Source organism: Balaenoptera ricei, chromosome 21 (genome assembly GCF_028023285.1).
Source record: "Balaenoptera ricei isolate mBalRic1 chromosome 21, mBalRic1.hap2, whole genome shotgun sequence".
Lineage (NCBI taxonomy): Eukaryota > Metazoa > Chordata > Mammalia > Artiodactyla > Balaenopteridae > Balaenoptera > Balaenoptera ricei.
In genome coordinates, this window is record NC_082659.1 from 18,211,950 (window position 1) to 18,237,241 (window position 25,292).

The 25,292-nt window shown below is 38.7% G+C and overlaps 1 protein-coding gene across 2 annotated transcripts in view; it reads right to left on the bottom strand.

Annotated features, from left to right (window-relative positions):
* Nucleotides 1-25,292, bottom strand: part of ZDHHC2 (zinc finger DHHC-type palmitoyltransferase 2) — a 67,786-nt gene that overhangs the window by 26,217 nt on the left and 16,277 nt on the right. For both annotated transcript variants that reach the window (XM_059909670.1, XM_059909668.1), the window contains exons 2-4: nt 12,340-12,366; nt 11,133-11,227; nt 1,025-1,145 (exon numbers count right to left, since the gene is read on the bottom strand). In XM_059909670.1, coding sequence (XP_059765653.1) covers nt 1,025-1,145; nt 11,133-11,227; nt 12,340-12,366 — 243 coding nt within the window. The remainder of the gene's footprint in view (nt 1-1,024; nt 1,146-11,132; nt 11,228-12,339; nt 12,367-25,292) is intronic.

A 25,292-nucleotide genomic window follows, 5' to 3' on the forward strand; every position in this document is an offset into this window, starting at 1 on the left:
TTGTGTAGTAACTTATTTTTAGGGGGCTTAAATCTCCTCAATATTAGTTTAGGCTTATACAGGGTAAATATATGTAAACATACATAAGCACATCACTCTCTTTATGGGATAGAAACAGTGGCATAATATTAAATCAGGGAATGACCACTTGCTCATTGAGAAACAGTAAAAACAACAGGAAAAAATCGTGTGTGAAGCTTAGTGTTATATTCAATTACGACTCTGAGTTAGAAACAAATATAAATAATATAAAAATATCAACGAGGTATTTTACAGTCCTTTTTTCCATACAAAGTCTTGGAAACTAGTTGTGTGTTTTACACTTAAAGCACATCTCAATTTGGACTAGCCACGTCTTAAGTGCTCAACAACCACATGGGGCTAGTGGCCACTGAAAGGGACAGGATACAGCTGAAGTCACAGAGTTTCCTTCTGGGTGAGCCTTTGTCGGCAAGAACCGGTAGTCCATGTGTGTCAGTTTTTAAGACAATTCTTTAATTAGATAGCTGTTAAATTACCTTAAAAATCTTAGTCCAAGTAAATGAGATTTATTGAGTTGCTTTTGTAAAAAAAAAAAAACAAAACATAAATTTTAAAGATAAAGAAATTTTATCAATACCCGAATTAAGTTTTGTATAATTTACATACTAAGTTTTAAATTTATGTAGAATTATCAATGTTATGTTCATTACAGATACTGCTCTTTTGAATTAAATAAGAATAGGAATTAAAACTTTAAAAATGAACGCAACTACAAATCAAGTTTCAGCAGTTCTAACATCTTCACTGAGTCACAGCTAGGAAGGCAGAATAGAAGTCAAGTCAGTTCTGACTTGGTTGAGATCTCTGTGCCACAGCGTTACTCATTTTTCCATTCTGTTTTATGGGACTGTACGGGAGAGATTTAATAATAATCCAAGCTGAAGCACAATGTGTTTCAATGAGTGTTTGACAGTTTAAAGTACAGATATGCTTTCTAACCATCACCACAACCCACCCTGCCAAAGCACTCGTTATCTTCTACCTCCAGACATGGTCCTGGTGTAGATGGGAAGGTCTCTGGCTGCTCGCCTAAGAACTTCCTGATGGGCTTCTCCTCTTGGCTCTCTCTCTAGCAATTCTTTTTCTGCATAAGAGAGATGGAACTGTGGAAGAAGTTTAAATTTTAATCAGTGTTCTCAAAGAAATGATAACATACTTATCTACTATACCCACAAAGAGGTATTTATAAAATATTAACAGTATATAGCATATAAATTCAGAGAGGTAATAGATTTGAAATCTGGGCAAATCTGTTAATCTCATGGATCATTAGTTTATAAATCTAAAAAAAGGGAAGAATAATAATAATACCTACTTCCTCAGATGTTTGTGAAGCTCAAGAGAAATGAAGTATGTAAAAGTGCCTTATAAACTGTAGAGTTCTATCCAAATATTAGTTACATTAATAGATGAAATGGCAAAATAAACAAATTTGGTTCAATGGATGCATTTTTCAATTGGTTATAATTAAAAACAAAAATAGAAACAAATACATCAAGCATGCATTCTCATTTAAGTGAGTTTTAACTTAGGGATAATCATTACGTGAATTTCTCTAGCACTCAGAAGAACTAGTCATTGACTTTACTTCTTATACTGCCAATTGGGCCCAACCAATTTAAAAAAAATACTTATTTGAGAAAAATGAAAATTTGTTTGGGCTCCAACTTGATAATCACAAAAAAAATGGTTTTAAAAGTCTATTTGAACTCCTATAAATGTACTCCAGGAGACATGTACAAGGGTATTCACAGCACCATTGTTTAAAATGTAAAAAACTAAACACAACCTAAATGTCCACCAAAAGGTGAAGAGATAAATAAATTGGAGTATGACCTATCCAAATAATTGAATCCTATATGGCACTTAACATTTAATGAACTACAGCTGTGTACAACCAAGACTCGCAACCTACTGATGAACAGATATATAAAATAAACCACTATATATTATTATGGTTAGAGATATGTATATATGATAAAATTATTTTAAAAACAAGGAAATGATTAACACAAAACTCAGGATAGCTGTTACTTCTTGAGAAATGCAGGGAAATACAAAATAGAAGTACACAGAAGATACTTCAAATATAAATAATGCTTCTATTTGGTTGGGTGATTGTTTAGGTGTTTTCATTTTATTATTCTTTAAACTGTGCCTTATATATGGTTTTTGAATGTAAGACATATTTTACAATTTTTAAAAAGTTTTTAAAAAGTGATTTAAGTATGTCAATGAAGGAAAGAAGAACAATCTGATGAAAATGAGGTCATGATATTTGAACCTAAATCATTATCTTCAGAGAAATAAAAATTAAAAATCTTTGTTTAGAGGTTGATAATTCTACTGAGGTTATTTTAAAATTAGAAACAAATCTTCAGGGCTTCCCTGATGGCGCAGTGGTTAAGAATCCACCTGCCAATGCAGGGGACACGGGTTCGAGCCCTGGTCTGGGAAGATCCCACATGCCGCGGAGCAACTAAGCCCGTGCACCACAACTACTGAGCCTGCGCTCTGGAGCCCGTGAGCCACAACTGCTGAGCCCAAGTGCCACAACTACTGAAGCCCGCGTGCCTAGAGCCCGTGATCCGCAACAAGAGAAGCCACCACAATGAGAAGCCCGCGCACTGCAAAGAAGAGTAGCCCCCGCTCACCACAACTTGAGAAAGCCCGCGCGCAGCAATGAAGACCCAACACAGCCAAAAATAAAAACAAATAAATAACTTAAAAAAAAAAAAAAGAAACAAATCTTCAGCTTCCAAATGTAAATAATTTTAAGGTACCATAATATTCACAAATGCATGATTTTTAATATAGTTGTAAAATTTCAGACTCATTAAGGTAAAGAAAATAAAAATAAGTTTTCTCTAAGTAGAAATTTATGTAATATGAATTATTCTAAATTAGTATATCAAATTTACTTACATTAAATTAGTAGGTATGTTACTGTTAGGCCCCTTAAGAGTTTGTGAAAGATATTTGAAAAAAAGTATTCTCCACATTAAATATTCCTCCTGCAAGATGCTCACAGCATTTGCTTACTATTAATTAATTTCAGTGTTTCAAATTATACTTTAACCAATCCTTTTTCAAATGAATACGAATAACAAATAAATGAAGGCCACATTTATAAAGCCTTGGTGTATTCGTTCTATCAGATGCTCTTCATTTGCTTGCTACCTTAAATCTCAGTTTATAAAACGAAATATATTTACACAATTTTCTGGATTGCATGACTATATAAATGAGGGCAGTGAGTGGCAGTGAGCAGTGTTGAGTCTCAAACCCAGAAAAAAAGGACCTTGCAGCCTAATCCTAGAGGCTGGGGCAGGAATAGCAGCAGATTAAATACCTTAGAGTCAAAGAAAGTTTGGGAACCACATTTCCAACAGGTGGAAAACTATCTCTCAATTGGATCGTGGATTCCTAGAATCTATTCCATTGTTTTCAGAGTTACTCTGAAAAAGAAGTTCACTAGGAAGCAGAGGCAATGAGAATGCTGTCACCATTCAGATCTTACTAACAGAAGTAAACACTTAACAAAGAAAAATTCAAATTGTTTATTGACCCATCATATGCAATCATATTGGTTTATCAGAGGATTTGCCAGATTTTCTTTCTTACTTAAAAATTCTAGGTTGGGCACCATGCACCTGTTGATGACACTACTTTAAAATTTGAAACATGCTATTTTAAAAAAAAAGAAAACACTGACAAACAGGTAAGTGTACTGATGGTCTTTATAGAACTGTGTATCTTGTTTGGAAATATATGAGTGGTGGTAGAAAATGTATAACATCAAATGATGCTGTAATTCTGTAATAGTCAAGAAAAGGTAGGGTCGATCTGGAGAAAGTATCTATTAACTTTGTACACGTTGATTCCTCTGCCTAGAGCATTATTCCTCACACTTTCTGGATGGCTCCTTCTCATTTTGCAGGTTTCAGCTGAAATGTCATCTTCTCAAAGAACTTCCATGATTCCCTTACTAGGGTAGGGACCCTGATAATTCTGTCCCTTCCCCCTGCCATACTCTCCCCATCAGGTCCATGTGTGATTTCTTTGTGTTACACACCATAATTTGAAATTATTTTGTTGGTTCATTTGTCCTTTGTCTATCTCTTCCACAAGCATGTAACCCCACAAGGGGATCAAGCTTAGCACAGAGTAAGCCCTCTGCTAGAACTGTGGAATGGACAAAGGAACAAGTACCAGGAAACCTAAGTCAGACCACTGAATATCAAAGCAAAAGTTATTTTGTATCCTAGTCTCTAACTTTCCATTGTCAGAACCATAAGTCCCATAATTCAGGCAGATATATCTCCCTTGCCCATTTCTAAAAGTAATTTAAAACCTAGCATTGAAAATTAGTTTCGTAAAAGACTTAATACTAAAAAGGAATAAAACCGTCGACATTTTATTACATTTTCTACAGAGTTCTGGATCCTTCTAACTTTAGAGGTAAATTCTAGTGAGTGATGGAAATGAAGAGTCCTTAGTATGTTTAATACTTTTATAAATAAATAAACATAACACACTGCAACCATCAGGTCCTAAAAACCAAATACATGTTGGTGGAATTGTTATTTATGTAAGATGGATGTCAAAATATCTAGTTCTATCTTGGAATGCACCAAATATGCAGTCCCCTCCCCCTCAGAACACTTTTATGTATAAACGCACATCACAGATCTGAGGAAAGATGACATCTGCAGAGAGCTGAAGGAACGAGAGATCTCCTGGGGTGAAAAAGATAATATACCTGACCTCCGATCTTCCAGATTGCAGCGGTCCTTTGGTCAGTAATGCAAGCTGTTTTGTTTTTGTTTAAACAGTTTTATCAATTTTGATTTATAGAAAAATTGAGAAAATGGTACAAGGTTCCCATATATCCTCTCATCAACTTGCTGATATTCCTAACATCATATATTAGCATGGTACATTTAGGACAATTAATGTATCAATATGGATACATTGTTATTAACCAAAGTCCACAGTTTATTCAGATTTCCTTAGTTTTCACTGAATATCTTTTTTTCTGTTCCAGGGTCCCATCTAGGAGACCACAGTACATTTATTTTTCATGTTTCCTTAAGTTACTCTTGGCTGAGACAATTTTTCAGATTTTCCTTGTTTTTGTTGAGTTTGACAATTCTGAGTCATACTGATCAGGTATTTTGTAAGATGCTGCTCTACTGGAAATTTTCTGATGTTTATCTCATGATTAGACTGGGGTTACGGGTTTTGGGGAGGAAGACCACAGAGGCAAAGTGCCATTCTCACCACGTCATATCAAGGGAACATACTATCAATGTGACTTAGCACTGCTGATGTTGACTTCAATCACCTGGTTGAGGGAGTGTTTTTCAGGTTTCTCCACTGTAAAGTGACTCGTTACTTCCCTGTCTTCATTCTGTACTCTTTGGAAAGAAGTTACCACATGCAGCCCACATTTAAGGAGTGGAGATTTATTCTTCCCCTCCTTGAGGGCAGAGTATGTACATAAATTATTCGGAATTCTTCTGTAAAAGAGATTTCTCTTTTCTCCCCATTTATTTATTCATTCAATCATTTCTTTATATCGGTAGACTCAAAGATATTTATTTTATACTCTGAGTTATAAATGAACACTATTTTATTTATTTTCCTGCTGAAATTGTTCCGGCTTTGGTCACTGGGACATTTTCAACTGGATCCTATGTCCCTTTGATATACCACCAACAATATATTTTATTTTATTTTTTGGAGTACCTTTTACTTTTTGGCATAATACGCTCCAGGCTCATTTTCAAAATATCCTGCCCTAGTTCTAGAATCAGCCATTTCTCCAAGGAGCTCTTCTTCCTTTCCTTAGAGAATGATATTAGAAACCAACATCTGGGATCAAACACAGTTTTCAGATTAAAGGAGAGTATAATTTTAAAAGGGTGCACAAATTAAGAAAAAAACCAGAATCCAATAATAAACAGAAAACTCAAAGAACTGTATTTCCTTTTTTGCTAGTTGTTTTTGACTTAGGACAAAAATTAAAATATAACCTCACTAGTACCTAAAATGTCCAAATTAAAACGTAGAACTTTTTTTGCCTATTAAATTCACAACAGTTTTCTTAAGAACAGCATGCAGTGCCAAGGTTCTGATAAAAACTGGTGGCTTTGGAAATTGCTGTAATTATTCTGGGAAACAATTTGGCAAGTGACTTAAATTTCCTTCGTCTAGTAATTCTACTTCTGAGAATTTATATTAAGAAAAATAACCCAAAATATGGGTAAAGCTCTATGAACAAACACTTTAACAACGCTGTTTATAACATGAAAAGTTGGGATCAGACTAAAAATGCAGTGTTTCAGTGAGAATATCATGTTGTTATTAAAAATGACAATAAACCAAGGAAGAACTATTACATGAAAAAAACTGGAATATGTGTGCTCTGAATACCACTAGGAAAAATAACCAGAAAGAAATTCAGAATGTAAACTGGCTGAATTAGTGTGGTGGGATTTTTTTTTTCTTTTTCTTTCTGCCTACTCTTCGTTTTCAAAATATAATTTCGTATGGTTATGTTACTTTAATATCGGGAGAAAATGTTATGAATTGAAAAATTATATTCTCTGAACAGTGACAAGAAAATATTTACATTATTTTCTTATATTATCTCTTCTCCTACTTTTTTAGTCCCATTTTCTAAAGATTTTTAGCACTTGAGAGCACTTTATTGTCAGCTGGAAGTCCAAGATCCTCATTTTACAAGTGAGGGGTCTCTGGATGCAAATCAATTAGAAGATTAAGCCCAAGATCTTGCATTTTATTAATGGAATAACCCAAGATTCTTAACCAGCAAGCAAGGGCTCTTTCTTTCATGACACTGGTCTCCAAACTCTTTTGATAATGTACCCCTACCAGTAAAAAATAATTTGAGACTGCACTGCCAATATATGCATATTTACTTATTTATAGATGTGCTATTAGCTAATATAGTATGTATCTTATATAAGAATCTTTAAAAAAGGAGAAACGTAAAAGAACAGCATATAAATAGAAGTTTGGCTATTTTTTTCCTCCATGTGCCAAGTGATGTCCTGGCACACATCCCCTCCACAGCCCCCACGTGGGGTCCACTCTTCATGCTAGAGCGTGGTGCAGGGACACGAGTGCAGCCTCCATGGTCAAAAGGACTTTGCTTTGAATGTTATTAGCTCTGCCACATACTAGCGCTTGATGCCTTAGGATAATTAGTTCATGTTCAAGCCTGTTGCTCCATCTGTGAAATGGTAATAAATAATATCCATCTCCTACAGTAGTATGAATCGAATAAGGTATATGTCTTCTGTACAAAAGTCATCCAACAAGGCCTGGTACAAAACTGTAAATTCACTGTCATCAACCTCCACTACTCCCTCAATTCTGCGTTTTTTATCATTTCATTTTTCCTCTCTCTCCAGCTGCTATTTCAAACCTTCTCTGCTCTTCCAAACCTCAGTCAACCTACTTCCCCCATTATTCTTAGTTGTTGATCTCACATATAATTTTAGGGAGAAATCAGAAGTCACTTCAACTTTCTGCCAAAGCTATAAACACAAACCTGTCTCTATACACGTAACTCCTCAACTTTCAGTCATTTAACAAATATTTATTGAGTACCTTTTAAGGGTCAGACACCAGGTACTGGTGATGGATTAGTGAATAAAACAGATAAAGTTCATGCTGTTGTAGAGCTTATATTCTAGGGATGGTATAAAAAATGACTATGGGATGAATTACAGAATGATATGCCATGGAGAAAAACACAGCAAGGTAAGGTTTAGAAGGAAAGCAGGGATGGGGTTTTGCTATTTTGGAGGAAGTGGTCATGGAACGCCTGAAAGGTACTCTTGGGCAGAGACACAGAGAGAGCAAGAAAAGGAAGGGCGTGGCCATGCCGTTAGCTGTGAGAAGAGTGTTCCAGATCAAGGGGTAATAGCTGCTCTCAAGGCTCCTGAAGGAGACACACGCTTAGTGTGCTGGCAGAACAGCAAGGAAACTGATGCGACTAAGACAGCATTACAGAGGGTCAGAGAAGTGGTGTGAGGCCAGGCCATGCGCAGCCTTTTAGGTTACAGCAGAGAATTAGGGTTTTACTCTGAGTGAGCTCAGATATGACAGCAAACTTCTGAGCAGAGGAATAGTATGAACTGTCTTGTGTTTTGAAAGCATCACTCTGGTACTGTGCTGAAAATATACAGAAGAGGGCAAACACAAAAGCAAGGAAACGTGCTGACAGGGTACTGGACATATACCAGCAGGGATGCTGGTGGCCTGGACCACGCTGGGAGCATGGAGGGGCGTGAGCTAACACGTGGGTGCTCTGAGGGTATGGCCTACAGAATTTGCTGATTGACTGGGTGTGGCGTCTGAGAGAAAAAGAGTAGCCAAGGGTGACTCCAAGATTTTGACCTGAACAACCGGAAGGATGGAATTGCCATCATTGAGATGGGAAAAATGTAGGAATAGAAGGATTTGGGGATCAAGTAGAAAATCAGAAGTTTATTTTCAGGTACTTGGAATTTGAATTTGAAATTCCTATTAGATGCCAAATCGGAAGCTGGAAAGGAGTCTGGAGTTTAGGAGGGAGGATCAGGCTAGTGATTAATTTGAAAGCGATGAGACGGTATATAAAGTCATAATGTAGATAAATAAGAGAAGAGGGCCAGAGACTGAACTCTGGGATAATCCAATGCTTTAGAGGTTCAGGAGATAATGAGGAACCAGCAGAGGAAACCAAGAAGGAGCTGCCACTATAGATAAAAATAAAATTATTTTAATGAGAAAGGAGTTAAGAACATTCTAGAAAGAAAATTATGGCATGGTGTACACAGGAAACCATGTACATAAGAACTACTAGAGTACAAAGTGAGGAGTCAGAAATTTGGACAAGAGTCATCGTTGCCAAACTAGGGAGACTGGCCTTCACCCTGTGGGATGGGCAGAGTCACTGAATAGACACAAGCAGCAGAGTGAAGGATGGATTTTTGCAGAATTCTCCGAGGGAATGCAGGCAAGATTGTCAAGGGTGACACCACAGAGAAGACTGCAGTGTCTCAGATGACAGAGATGACCAAGACTCTGAATTAGGGCGGTGATGGAAAATAAAGAGAAAGGGGCTGGAACTGAAAAAGAAAAATTAGGAAGTGCAAACATTTCCAGGATTTGGATGCTGGGGGAGGCGCAAGGATGCCAAGCTTCTGGCTCGAATGACAACGTGGTTGGCAGTGGCATTAACCCGTAGAAGAAAGAGATGAGTCACGGTTTGGGGAAGGAGAGGGTGGTGGCTTCAGTCTCACATGTGTTGTGTTTGCGGTGTCAGTGCAGTGATCAAGGAGCTATGTTTGGCAGGGAGATAATGTAAATTTGAAATTCGTGGGAGAGGTCAGGCTAGAAACAGATCTGGGACATGTCAACACAGAGGTCACAGGCAAACCACCAGAGTGGATGAGATGACCTATGATAAAAGTCAGCAATTTCCTTCAAACCTACAACTAAGGACAGGATGAGGGTAAGAAGGATAGGAAAGAAGAGAACATGGTAGGAGGGAGGAAAAAGAGGTAGGAAAAAAAGTAAGTAGAGAGAGGAAGAAGAAAGGCTATATCTAATGCATTCTAGGCCAAGCGTGCCATTAATACTGTGCAAATACCCGTGGTTTTGTTTTTAATATCCTTTCCCAGTTCATACAGCATATTTACTGGCCTTTTTGACCACAGCTGCATTTCAAACAGATTATTTCAGAAAACAATTCTAAGTGATGCCTAGACTTCTTTTTTTTAACGTTAGCCTACTAAAACTACATTATTATTACTGGAGCAGAGTATATTTCTATTCAACAACCATATACTAGACTAAGTGCCAAGGGTACAAAAATGAGTAAATCACAGTTTCTCTGCTTCAAGGACATTTAACCAGGATTAAACACCCAGAAACAAAAAGTTCGCCAGAATGATCTTTTCAAGATGCATATTTGAATATATAACTCTATTTAAAAAACCTTCTGTAGCTGAAACTGCTAGTTGTCCCCCAACATCTACTCCTTCTAACGTGGTTAACATGGCCATTGAGAATAAACACTAAATTTCCAGTCTTCTGTGCAATTAAATGTGGCCATAAAACTAAGTTCTAAATGTAAGTGGAAATGGCATCAGCAACTTCCAGAAAGTCCTTAAAGAGAAGGACATTTACTTCTACTCTTCTTTTCTACTTTCTCTGGCCTGCTGTCTGGAATGTAGACATGATGGCTGGAAATGAAGCAGCCATTTTAGGCCAAGAGGTAATGTTGGGAATGGAGGCTATACATGTCAGAGCAACAGGGTAGGAGCCTGGGTACCTGACAGCAGTAGACTAGCTACACTTTGAAAGTAGAGAAGATTGGGCTTCCCTGGTGGCGCAGTGGTTAAGAATCCACCTGCCAATGCAGGGGACACGGGTTCAAGCCCTGGTCCAGGAAGATCCCACATGCCGCGGAGCAACTAAGCCCGTGTGCCACAACTACTGAACCCGTGTGCCACAACTACTGAAGCCCGCACGCCTAGAGCCTGTGCTCCACAACAAGAGAAGCCACCGCAGTGAGACGCCCATGCACGGCCCCCACTCGCCGCAACTAAAGAAAGCCCGCACGCAGCAATGAAGACCCAATGCAGCCAAAAATAAAGTAATTAATTAATTAAAAAAAAAAAAAGAAAGAGAAGATTAGTTAAGTCGTTAATGTGCTGTTGTTGTTTCTGGTGGCTGACAGCCAACTACTGCTCCATTAGTATGACAATTATAATAGAAATGTGTCTACCTTCAGCTCTATCTTTTTATCTATCTATCCATCCATCCATCCTTGTGTCTGACTCTAAAGTAGAAATGGAACATATAACATATTTAATATTGTAAGTATAATACTCATCCAGTGCAAAAATAATATTTATCAAGTGAAAATTCAAGTATTTAATAAACACATTAATATAAAAAATCACTAAGTTTGCAACATTAATAAAAAGACATAAAACTCATTCTTCAGACATCAGTATTACAGACTTCCATCTTTAGGACATAACTATACTAATATTTTAACTTACTTCTTTTGAAGGATTCATTGGTAATGTAAAGATAGTTTTCCAATACGACCAGACAAACATTGCAAAAAGTAGATGATAAGCAATCAGGCACACAACTAAAATGAGAGAAACAAAATTATCACTTTAATATGCAAATACATACTAAAATCATGGTATTCACAAAAGATGTGCTTGTTCTAAAATAACCGAATAATTTAATTATTTAATTACTTACTATCCCATGATTAGAACCCTCCCATCTGTAGACAAGCCCATCTATCGGCAAAATGGCTACGGGGACCTCTCCTAAGTTGTAAAAATAAGGCAGTTATGCCTGCAACTTTAAATCATAAACAAAGTGTTAAACGAATGTTAAAACATTCAGGCGGTAAGAACTTTTGCTTCACTAACAAAGAATAGCAAAAGCAGTTCCTGCTTGAGCTGTTTGCCTATTTTGCTCAGCTCGAGTCAAATCTGGTGGTCCTGTTTCAAGGACAGTAGTTTTAAACAGAGATCTTCTGAACAAAGAGAGATTTCCTCCAAGAAGAGTTCAAGTTTCTTACTGATCACATAGGACAACTGTTAACAAAAACATTCTGAATATTTTTTTAAGGTAGTGTACATAAACACACTTTGTATGGTATTTTAGTCTTGAAGTCCTATGCAAAGCTGAAATATTAATTTTGTATACAGTGATAATGATTAATTCTGGATAATACATTAATATATAACTTACTTGTGTAAGATACAGTTGAATAAAATATGCTAATTTAATTTAAAATATAGCATGTTTGGTATTTTTAAACCTTAACAGCCATTTTAGCTTTTTAAAAGAAGCTGATATTCCTATTATAGAACCATTAAAACATTCAGTTACCTCACAGGCACTTAAATCAGTGTGAGATGACTAGACCCAATGATATTTTTCATGAATTATATAGGTGACTCAGGCATGGGGTCAGACTCTGAGTTGAAACAGGAGATTGTTGACATTCCTGTATCTTGAAGCCATAAGAACCTTGGCACAGTGACTACCACTTCAGGGTCAAGTTCTCTGCCAAGCGTCTGAGAGAATTCAGTCTGGGGACTGACAGAATGAGACGCCTTTAACCCATCCTGACTCCAACATTCTCCAAGTATGACTTACTCCAACCAAATCTAAATGAATGCTATTCGTTTTTTCCAACTATTTTTAAAATTTTAGACTGAAGGCAGTGATATATCTTACCTTGTTCTCCAATATTTTCCATGGACACTATAGAAATAAATAGAGAAAAGAGACAGGCAATAGGTTACAAGAAGCTTATGGAAAACAGAGGGCCTGACAGAGAGAGAAGACGCTTGAGTAGGTTAATAATTTGGCTCCTTTTCAAACCAACATTCTTTAAATATTTGTTCAACGTTGTTTAGAGGAGGCACGAGCCCTGTGGCAGAGAGGTGGGGAGGGAAGGCGGGTGGCCGCCCTCAACCAGGCCCCCGCTGGCGTTCCAGCCCTGGCTCTCATGCAGAAAGCTAACCCCGCCAAGCGTGGCCCTGGCGGGTCTTACTCCTATATCGATCTGTTTCTCGGGTTTCCTTCCAACTACAGAGTTCGGATAAAAGCTCTCCAGCTCCTCACATTGCCAGAGACACTGATTGCTCTTTATAAGTTGGCAACCACCGAGTTAGCTTTCCAGAAGGAAAAAAATGTGTCCACGGCATACACTTCTCTTGCCGTATTTCTGAAAGGATGAATTCTTATGCCCGATGGACTAACTGCTTCCTACTGTACAACAAGGGGCCCAGACCACGTGCCTGAGAAACTGCCATCCCTGAAGGGCTGCTGTAAATATCGCAAGGTGGCAGGTAGATCGAGGGCAGGGACCACAGAGCTCAAACAAGCTGGGACAAAAAGCCCCACTCGGGCAGTTTTCTTGCCTTCCGTATCGTTTCCTTGTTTTGCTTCCCATGTGGTCATCCTCCATTTGTACTGAAGTCTTTAGGAAGCTCTGGCCTATCTCAGTTGTAGCAGGGGAAGACTTGACTTTATTTATGTAGTTTTGTTCCTCCTTGGCTATTTAAAGGGGTACAGTATTCTGGGCCTTTGTCCTGGAGTATACTTTCATTGCCTTAAGAAGCACTGAAATCAGAGGGTAATGTTGTGAGAGATTTTTAAGATTACCTGATCCAACCAACCTCCTTCACAGGAGAGCTACCGTTTAGCCATTTCTAGAGTGAGCAGGAGACACAGTTTTGGAGAGCAGCCCACTCCCTCACTGGATGGCTCTTAAGAATGATTGTACGGGGGCTTCCCTGGTGGCGCAGTGGTTGAGAATCTGTCTGCCAATGCAGGGGGACACGGGTTCGAGCCCTGGTCTGGGAAGATCCCACATGCCGCGGAGAAACTAGGCCCGTGAGCCACAACTGCTGAGCCTGCGCGTCTGGAGCTTGTGCTCCGCAACAAGAGAGGCCACGATAGTGAGAGGCCCGCGCACCGCGATGAAGAGTGGCCCCCGCTCGCCGCAACTAGAGAAAGCCCTCGCACAGAAACGAAGACCCAACACAGCCAAAAATAAATTAATTAATAAATTAATTAATTAAAAAAAAAAGAATGACTGTACGATCAGAGGGTGCCGAAATGAGCCTCTTGTGGCTTCTACCTATGGAATCTAGGCTTCCAATCTGTAGCAATAAACAGAAAATCTAAATGGCAGACCTTCATATGTTCTCTCTTAACCCAAAAAATAGATGATTTCCAGATTTCTCACCAACCTTGATGTGGCTCCTTTAAATATTTCCTGGTCTCTCAATCTCCTTTTACGTTTCTGATCCCCAGGATGGGACAGGCAGACACAGATGATCTCTGACTTACAAATGGCCTGTTCCACAGGTGTGCTTGTCCACCAGCGGCGAGAGTCATATGCACTTTCTCATAGAATACGTGAAGAGGTTAATGTGAGGCCAGAGGAAGGACCAACCTGTCTTTTCTGTCTGACCTCCACCTCTCCCTTCAGGCATTTCTCTCCAGGCTCTGACTTTCCTGTCTTCAAAGTGCTCCAAAATTGACTACAGTTCTTCCTTGGATCAACATTTCTGCTCCTTCAGCTAATCTAATGAAATGCAAAAGCACTTTTAATTCATTCGTGCATTTATATAGGAATGACCCTTAATGACCATTTCAGAGGTGCTGGTGTTTTAAAGAAAATGTATTTGCTAACCCATGACTCTAGCTGTCAGAACTGAAACAGTAAAACAAAATGACATTAAAAAAAAGAAAAAGTACAGTTAGTATGAGGTGAGAAGTTTTTTGCCCTGGACCATTATTATATTGACTGGATATGCATTCAAAGACATCTTTTAAAAAGCTATTTCTGCCCTTCACAGTTTGTTTTTCTCTTAATGTACTCCAAAATTCACAGATCTTCTTCTTTTTTTTTTTTCATTTAAGCAAGTTACTCATGGATGCATGCTTATGGTAAATAATTCTGATAACATTTATAGAGTTAAATGTGAAAGTCCAAAAAGGCTTCAATTACACTCCCCAAAATTGTGAGCCTATCCAATTTCCTATGAATGTAAAATGTCTTTAATTTTTGTCAACATTTTAGGCCAAAATAAAAAGTCATTGTTTTAGTATTCATTTCCCTGATTACTAGTGAACTTTAAAAAATTTTTATTAAAAAATAAAATGATTGGCTTTTCCTATCTCTTCTGATTAAATTACCACTTTCCCATTGGTCTACTTCTCTTTTACTTATTGAGAGCCTTTTATATAGTACTCTGGGAAGTAATCCCATATTTGTTACATATGTTCCAAATAAAGTTGTGTATAACTACTTTCAAATGACTTAATAGGGGCTTCCTTGGCGGTCCAGTGGTTAAGACTCTGCACTTCCAACGCAGGGGGCGCAGGTTCGATCCCTGGTTGGGGAACTAAGATCTCACATGCCGCATGGCGCAGCAAAAAAAAGACAATAAATACTAGCAAAATCTTATGGTTTGTCCCTGATTAAACAGCAGTATCAAAACTTTCAAACTGACCTATTTCACTAACAGATATATGGACTGTACTTGGTTTTGCTTTATGACCTTGAGGAAATTAATGTTCTTTCAACCATGTTTACCTGTTTAGTAGGTCAATGGTTCACCTTGTAATTTTCAATTTAGTGGAAGAGTTGCCAATTTCAACATTTCCTTTCTCGGACAAAACCACATAGAATACAATGTTATTTTCTATTTTGTTCATAAATGACTGTTTAAGAAAAGGTTATAATTTAGCCACGTATGTTTCCAATATATATGTATATAAAGATAATATATGGGAAATACAGACTCATTTTTGGAAAAAATAGACGGTAAGTCAAATAGACGGTAAGTCAAATAGACGGTAAGTCAAATAGACGGTAAGTCAAATGTAATTTGACTGTTTACATCAACATGAGAATTAAACAGCAATACTGATCCTATTTATGACAGATCTTCCAAAAATCTACTGGGTTTTAATGTGAATTTTGAGTTTTATTCAGTATTATTTAATTTTATTATTTCACAGAATTTCAGTTTGGTCTATTTAAAAATTATGCTGATACTTATTCTCCAACTACACACATAAAGAAATTTCAAATCTTTTATAACCATCTTTAACATATTTTCTAAAAACAACTTTTGAGGTAATTTAATATAGTTATTTCTATTTTTATTAAAAGAAAATGGAGGCAGATGAGCTTTACTCCAAGTCACAATGAGTAGCACATTAGTTAATTCTATCTGAGAAATTCTTTTATTTTCAATTTTAAAGTTTTACACATGTGACAAAAATATTATGACTTGAGCTCTGCTGGATCTTATTAAAAGTAGTTCCTTATTGAAGCACAATAACTGGCATAGAGCATCTGCCCCATAAATGTTTACTGAATAAAAAAGACAAAAAGGGTTTCCCTGGTGGCACAGTGGTTAAGAATCCGCCTGCCAGTGCAGGGGACGCGGGTTTGAGCCCTGGTCCAGGAAGATCCCACATGCTGCAGAGCAACTAAGCCTGTGTGCCACAACTACTGAGCCTGCGCTCCAGAGCCCGTGAGCCACAACTACTGAAGCCCGCGCGCCTTAGAGCCCGTGCTCCGCAACAAGAGAAGCCACCACAATGAGAAGCCTGCGCACCACAACGAAGAGTAGCCCCTGCTCTCTGCAACTAGAGAAAAGTCTACGCGTAGCAAAGAAGACCCAGTGCAGCCAAAAATAAATAAAACAAATAAATTTATTAAAAAAAAAAGACAAACAGAAGAAAACACCATTAATTTGAATCATAAAAGTGGAATCCCAAAGCACACCTATGTTAATTCTTTCTTCTGTTGACTTAAAAATTTCAAGAACAAAGTTATTTCTTCTACCTGTCATCTTAGCACACTGTAGAAACTCAACTAGTAATCTGCAAAACCAAGAGTAATCTTATCTGTACCGCCTGCTAGCATACATCCCCAGAAGTGAAGACAATACCTCATTACACAAAGGAGACAGAGACGACCAAGTGGTTCATGATCCTCTAAAAATTAAAAGCTTGAAGAAGACACTGGCTTCAACTTGGCTTCAAGCAACTTTGAAAGAAGATAGAAAGGTTTTATACGTTTATAGGGTTTTTCCCTCCTAATTTTGGCTCTTCCTTAGTATTTTACTTTTTAATAGTTCAGTTTGTCAAAGTGAAGAAGAATCTTACTAAGCACAACCGAACTAAAGAGCAAAGGCTCTGGATAAAGACTGGCAAAGCTCCATCCTATCTCTGCCACTTGCTGGTTTACACAGTGATTCTACATATTCCATCACGAAGTGAGGGTAGTAATAACAACAGCAATATCATTAGAGCTGTTGTGGAATTAAAAGAGGTAATACATGTAATGTACCTAACATAGTACCTGGCATACAGTAAGCTCCCCAAATAGACAAACAATTATAATACATGATATTTAATTTTGCAAACACTAACTGTAATAGATAACATATAGGAAAGGGGACTACAAATGAAGAAAAATTACAGAGACAAGTAGTATTTGTACAGACCTTTGAAAGACATCAATGCAAAATTCTGACTAAAAATAGACTTTACAAAGTGAAAAATAAAAGGTGAAAAATAACTTAGATCTCCATACCTTGCCTTTGTATATAGATGTGCCATTCCAGAAACGTGATAAATAAAAATGGTGGTACTGATCCTTACACAGGGTAACGATGAGACATAAAAACTTCATTCCTGATGCGGCAGTCAGCCCATGTGAGAACTTCACTTAAAAGTGAGAAGATCTATTTTGGATGAGACACAATCTGTCCAACTTAATGAATAAGAACAATGACTTTTTTTTTTAAAGGCCTAAATCTTATATTCATTCCAAAAAAATTAGATGCAATTTACTCTTGGGAATAAGAGCACTGCTGTTATTACACTAAAATATTTACCCTTCATACATCTGGTGACCATCTAAATACATAAAATAGTAACACCAGGGGTCACGATTTTAATTTTCATTTTAAAAACTTAACTGCCTAATTTTATCTTGGATTAGCCTAATTTCTTTCCAGTTCCAGAGACAACAATGATAATATGCTGCTTTAGAGATCTCTAACTTTCAATCTACCTGCAGGACTTAAAACTCCTCCCAGATTAAGTGCAGTACAACTAGGCAACAAGAACTCTGCCTTGTTGAAAGATCCTAAAGAACGGAAGTACTTTCTTGGCACTGGTGGTCTATTGGAAGAGAGAAAGTGGGAATGATAAATTATTACCAGTGTTTGCAAGAATGTTCCTTTTGCCAAGAGCAAAATGAAGGCCTTTAAGAATTACATCTTGGGGCTTCCCTGGTGGCACAGTGGTTGAGAGTCTGCCTGCCAATGCAGGGGACACAGGTTCGATCCCTGGTCTGGGAAGATCCCACATGCCACGGAGCAACTAGGCCCGTGAGCCACAACTACTGAGCCTGCGCGTCTGGAGCCTGTGCTCTGCAACAAGAGAGGCCGCGATAGTGAGAGGCCCGCGCACCACGACGAAGAGTGGCCCCCGCTCGCCGCAACTAGAGGAAGCCCTCGCACAGAAACGAAGACCCAACACAGCCAAAACTAACTAACTAACTAAATAAATAAATAAATTTATTAAAAAAAAAAAAAAAGAATTACATCTTGGAATCTGGAAGTGTCAATATAACCGCAAGGCTGGTAGGTCGGGTGGCCAGTTGTGTTTTCCGGCCACCCTTTCTGCTAACCCTCCTCCTCCCTCATTAATCATTCCTCTAAGAAACAGAGTGGGGCATTAGAGAAAAGGCTGATTGGTCAGCCATCAGTTTAGCGTTGATGCATGATACTTTTGTTGTAGTACTGGTCTTTAAGAAACTCTTGTGTAAAAATAAAACAGGTAAAACCAAAGTTGAAGAGTCAGACTGTCAGCCAAAGTAGTAATTCCTAATATACAAAAGGATGAAAAACTGCTTCTTATTCCAAACCTGACTTGAGTAAACATCCTTAAAAATGCATACAAAAAAAATTAAAAGCATACCTCACTTATCTCTTCCGCATGAATTATCAAGCAGTCATTTAATCCAGGGGTCAGTAAACTACAGTCCTCAATCCAAATCTAGCCAGCCATCTGCTTCCGTAAATAAAGTTTTTCGGAACAGAGACACGCATTCATTTACATGGCTATTTCTGTGCTACAATGGAGAGTGGGTAGTTGTGACAGGAAGAGTATGGCCTGCAGAGCCTAGAATATTTACTATCTGGCCTTCTATAGAGAATGCTTTTCAACCCCTGTATAAATATAGTTCTCTAGAGGAACAGAACCAATAGGGTGTGTGGGTGTGTGTGTCTGGGTGTGTGGGTGTGGGTGTGTGTGTGTAGAGAGAGAGAGGGAGGCCAGAGGAGGCAGGAGGGAGGAGGGAAGGAGAGAGAGAGAGAAGAGAGTAGAGAATGAATGAATATGAATTTTAAGGGTTGGCTCACAGGGTTATGGGAGCTGGCAAGTCCAAAATCTACAGAGCAGGCTGGCAAGCTGGAGAGCCAGGGAAGGGTTAATGTTGCAGTCTTGGGTCTGAAGGCAGACTAGAGGCAGAGATGCTTCCTCTTCAGGAGACCTCAGTCTTTGCTCTTAAGGCCTTCAACTGATTGGGTGAGGCCCACCTACATTATGAAAGGTAACCTGCTTTACTCACAGTCTACTGATTTAAATGTTAACCACATCTAAAAAATGCCTTCACAGCAACAGCTAGACTGGTGTTTAACCAGACAACTGGCCACCACAGCCTAGCCTAGTTGACACATAAAATTAATCATCACACCCTGCATCTAGAATCTAATTTTATTCTAGAAATAGTTTACTAAGAAGACATGTGTTGATCTTTTGTGTAAGTTCTGAAGCCAAGTGTATTATTTACTGTAAATTAATAAATTGGAATTATAGCTAGCAAAGTAACTACATAAACTAACTTTATGTATCTGCTAGAGGGAAAACAATAATAAAATCCTTTGTCATACTCTAAAAACTTGACTGCAAATAATCCTATTCAAATTAACTTTATATATACCCCCATATGATTCCCTAAGGATGCTATCCAACCCTATTTTGTAAAGAGCTCTAAAAATATTAGAGCCGATTTAGTCTAGATTGATTTAAATTCAATCTTGATTAAAAGCAAAGGTTCGTCTCAAAGATCTTTCCAGCCCTATATTTTACCAACTGATTTTTTAAAATTTTGCTTCAGTGATTATACAATTGAGAGTTTGCTGTCAAAAATGTTATCTATTGATAAGTAGCAGCCTACCTCTGTTAGTCAGTAGCTTGAATCTAGTTCAACGTTCAGTCCTAAGTACATCCAAAATCCAAAAAACTTCAGATACTAAAACAAGCCTTCATAGTAGGTAAAAAAAAAAAAAAAAGTACTTTCCCCCTTAAATTAGCAAAGAACAGTTACATAATTTTTTCCAGAACAATCTGTTTTGGGGTATTTTCATCACAAATGTATACGGCTGTGATTTTTTTCTTTTCTTAATCTGAATTTTCTTTTTCTTGCCTTCAAATTCAAACTCTGTTTTGGAAGAATAATTTACTTTTTATTGCATAAACACAGTACCTTCTCTGTATAAATCCACTAGGGCAGTCTGACATAGATATGTCTTAGCCCCATATATTCAGTCTGATAATGAAGAACACCAAAAGTAAAGAATTGGTTCTAATGAGTGAATCTGAAGGATAACTTTATAGCCAAGCTCTATTTTTTTCTGCTTATCTTTAACTCATCTATTGAAAAACAGTCACTGAGTCTACCATAGTTACACCACTGAGGATGAAATGGTAAATGAGACTCCATCCCCCTGCTCAAAAAGCCTAGAGTTCATGGGGCCATTTTACTTAGAAGTTGAAACTAACGGAAAAAACAAGGACATTAAATCAGTAAAACATTTTCAATTAAGAAACAGAAGCCCCTCAGATTCAGAAAATTAAGATGAAAATAGGAAGAGTGCTACAAATATACTTTAATATCTCCTGTCCTAACATCTCTCCTTTGACCTCAAGTCTCTAGCTGCCACCCCATTTTTCTGGCCCTTTCACAGGAAAACTTATTTTAACAACCATCCAAACGCACTGCCTCTACCCCCTAATTTCTTTTTTTTTTAATTAATTAATTTATTTGTTTATTTATTTATTTTTGGCTGCGTTGGGTCTTCGTTGCTGGGCGCGGGCTTTCTCTAGTTGCGGCGAGCGGGGGCTACTCTTCGTTGTGGTGCGCGGGCTTCTCATGGAGGTGGCTTCTCTTGTTGTGGAGCGCGGGCTCAGTAGTTGTGGCACGTGGGCTTCAGTAGTTGTGGCTCGCGGGCTCTAGAGCAGGCTCAGTAGTTGTGGCGCACTGGCTTAGTTGCTCTGCGGCATGTGCGATCTTCCCAGACCAGGGCTTGAACCTGTGTCCCCTGCATTGGCAGGCGGATTCTTAACCATTGCACCACCAGGGAAGCCCGTACCCCCTAATTTCTTGTTACTTCCTCGACCACCACCAAGTGGTTCTGCACCCCCAACATTCCACTGCTATCAGTCCTGTCAAGGTCACCAATACCCTCCCTAATTCTTGGTACTCAAGTTACTCTAACAGAATTAATTACTCTCTTTTTGAAATGCTTTGTTGAACTGATGGTGAATTCTTTGGTGAAACCGGCCAGTGAAAACCCCTTGAAGCAGAATCCTTTGTCCTTTCAGCTACCTTCCAAGAAGCACTAGTTCACTTTTAATGTTTTAGAGATCAAATTGGGTCAGTAGGAGAAATACATCAAATCATTCCCATGAATAGTGGTGACACTGCTGCTAGACCATTTTAATAAGAGAAGCCACCTCAGTGAGAAGCCCGCGCACCGCAACGAAGAGTAGCCCCACGCTTGCTGCAACTAGAGAAAGCCCGAACGCAGAAACAAAGACCCAACGCAGCCAAGAATAAATAAATAAATTTTTTAAATAAATAAATAAATAAAAACAAAAACTTGGGGCAAAAGTCACTCTACAAATAGAATCGGTGGGTTTGTAGGAACTGTTTTGTCAAGGACAGGAAAGCAGTTTCAGAATAGACACAAAGAATAAGGGTAAGGCTTCACATCACCTGGACCCAAAAACCCATGGTTTCCCATGTGGGTTCTCACGGTTACATAAAAGCCAGACCTCACAGTGCCAACCACAAACACGGGGCAGGCAGTCTACATTCCTTGTCAGATCCCCATACGGTTCCTTAAACACTCATTCTGCAATAAGAAAACCATGGTTTCTTTTAAAATGTCAATTGATGTCATCTCACTAAAAACCCTTCTGTGGCTTTGCACTGAATTTACATTGAAGTCCAATCTCCTTACTCAGGCCTCAGTGCGCCAACATGCTCCGGCTCCTACCCACCTCTCCAAGATCACTTCTCATCGCTCATCCTCTTGCCCACTAAGCTGCAAATGGGCTGCCTTCCAGAACACACTAAACTTTAGTGTCTCTACCTTCTTCACCTGCTGCCTCTCCTGGCTCACTCCTGATCATCCTTCAGCTTGCAAGTTGCAGGTCAGTTTCTCATAGAGGTTCTCCTGCCCAGTACCCAGCTACAATCCTTACCACCACACACTGTTTCTTTCTTAGCACTTAGCACAGCCTGTAATTGTTTTTATTTGTTTCTTTTCCATGTCCTTCACTGAGGTTTGCATCCTGGCTCTGTCCAGTTTGATGTTTTATCTCCGCCTAATTACTTATTCTCTCCTCAGTCTTATCTCAATATTTATCTCATTGAGTTGTTTTGAGAATAAACTAGGTAATGTAAGTAAAAACACCTCGAATAGAAGCTGGCATATATGAGGAGCTCAATAAATGTTAGATGAATATGGAGCATAAATAAATCACGAAACAGTGAAACCTTAAGAGTAGGAGTTCCCCAAGGTTTAGTGTCAACAGTTTTATAAACAACCTGGAGAAAGAAGCACACCATGCATTTTTAGCTTGCTGGAGTGCTACAATTTTCTGGACAGTGAAATGCCAAGTTGATGGAAATAAATTGCTGGAAGAACTTTCGAGTGTGAATAAGCAGAAAAATGCAGGTGAATTACCATGTGGGCAAATTAACATAATGAGAAAACACTAAACCAGTGAATTTTAAAACTACATTTTCTTTCCCTACTCCTTCCAGAACTCTTTTCCTCTCAACTCCACCCCCATCCCCACCCGACCAAGGCCTGTCCAGGTTCTGATAGGGTCTGGCATGCATCAGCATCTCAATGTGAGGAGTGGAGGAAATTGTGTAATTTGGGGAGACGTAGGATTTCCCAGGTGGTCTGATGCATCCCCCCTGCCTCTACCCCAGGATTTATGTCTAACAAACTATACTGACCTAAACTAGATGTTTTGTGTGCTAGAAATTAGCAAACAACCATGGAAAAATGGTCAAGGAGAACTTCTCCTGAAGAATGGCACAATGCAACAACAAAGAAAAAAAAAATGAACGGCAGTAAACCAGTCAATATAAACCAAGACACAGGAAGAACGGGAACCTTAAGAACAGGTTATGATGTCCATTGACAGAGGAATGGATAACGAAGATGTGGTACATATATACAATGGAATATTATGCAGCCATAAAAAAGAATGAAATAATGCCATTTGCAGCAGTATGGATGGACCTAGAGATTATCACACTAAGTGAAGTCAGACAGAGAAAGACAAGTATCATATGATATTGCTCATGTGTGGAATCTAAAAACACGATACAAATGAACTTATTTACAAAACAGAGTCACAGATGTAGAAAACAAATTTATGGTTACCAGGGGGGAAAGTGGAGGGAGGGATAAATTGGGAGATTGGGATTGACATATACACACTATTATATATAAAATAGATAACTGATAAGGACCTACTGTATAGCACAGGGAACTCCAGTCAATAGTCTATAATGGCCTGTATGGGAGAAGAATCTAAAAAAAGAATGGATATATGTATATGTATAACTGATTCACTTTGCTGTACACCTGAAACTAACAAAACACTGTAAATCAACTATACTTCAATAAAAATTAAAAGAAGGGCTTCCCTGGTGGCGCAGTGGTTGAGAATCTGCCTGCCAATGCAGGGGACACGAGTTCGAGCCCTGGTCTGGGAAGATCCCACATGCCACGGAGCAACTGGGCCCGTGAGCCACAATTACTGAGCCTGCGCGTCTGGAGCCTGTGCTCCGCAACAAGAGAGGCCGCGATGAAGAGTGCTCCCCACTTGCCGCAACTAGAGAAAGCCCTCGCACAGAAACGAAGACTCAACACAGTCATAAATAAATAAATAAATAAATAAAAGAACGTGAATTTCTTTAAAAAAAAAAAAAAAGGTGTCTATCAGATTCTCTGTCCATTTAAAAAAAAAAAAAATTAAAAGAAAAAAAAGAACAGGTTATGATCCAAAAGGTTATGCAAGTCATATGTTATCTGGGTGGTTAGGCCTCCATATCAGCCATCAAAAGTCTTTCTAATGCTTAATGTACCTGAAACAACATTACAAAATTGTGAATTAACAATATTACAAAAATTAGCTACTCTGTGTCAGGGGAGCCTTTTTGAGTTTGGAACATCCAAACTCACCTCCCTTCCACCAGGGTAGACAAGAGGCTGCCCTCATTCTCTTCCCCTACCTGCTGGGCTATGAGAGCAAACGTTCCTCCCACCCCAAGTCTTCAGTGATGACCCCTGTATTAGTCGGTCTGGGAAAGTACCACAGACTTCGCGGCTTCTTTATCAGACAGCTATTTCCTCACAGTTCTGGAGGATACAAGTCTGAGATCAAGGTGTCGGCAGGACTGGTTTCTTCTGAGGCCTCTCTCTTTGGCTTGTGGATGACCATCTTCTCCCTGTATCTTCACATAGTTTTCTCTCTGTATATCTTTAGAACCAAATTTCCTCTTCTTACAAGCACATCAGTCATACTGGATTATGGTCCACCCTAATGACCTCATTTTAACTTAATTACCTCTTCAAAGGCCTTATCTCCAAATTCGGAAGTCCTGCAGGTTAAGACTTCAACCTATGAACTTGGGGGAAGACACAATTCAGCCCGAAACACTCTCTGAAATAAGCCTGCAGCTCGAGCAGGGTGAAGGCTGGGTCGTGGTGACAGGGCATCACTGGGCTGGTGGTGGGGGGAGGTCAGATGACGAGGGGCAAGAATAAACTAAAGGAAGGGAGCGCTTTGTTAAATGTTTACTCTATGCCAGGAACTGTGCTAATTCTTTTCAAATGTTTATCTCATTTAAACCTTACAACAATCTGTAAGGAAGGTATTATTATCATAATTTTAAAAGTTGGGAAAACAGTCTCCCAAAAGTAAAATAACTTTCCTAATGTCATTCAGTCATAACCTGTGGTGCTAGGATCTACATATTAGGTCTGTCTGACTCCAAAACTCTTTCAAGGACTCCACCTGCCCTCCCAGGATGTGTGACATCTGGCGCCCCCGAATGCATATCCCTTCCAGGCTTCTTTGTCCTGGGCAGCTGTTCCTTGCCTGGTTGCTCCCACACAGTGGCCCCTCTGTGTTTAACACCTGGGCCACTACCTGCTACTTGTGATGAGGGATGTTCTGGAGATCAAGGTTTAAGACGTCCTCTTTTTGTCACCCTTCCTCCACCAACCAACTTAAACATAACCTGGAAGCAGGTCATTTTACAAACTTTGGGC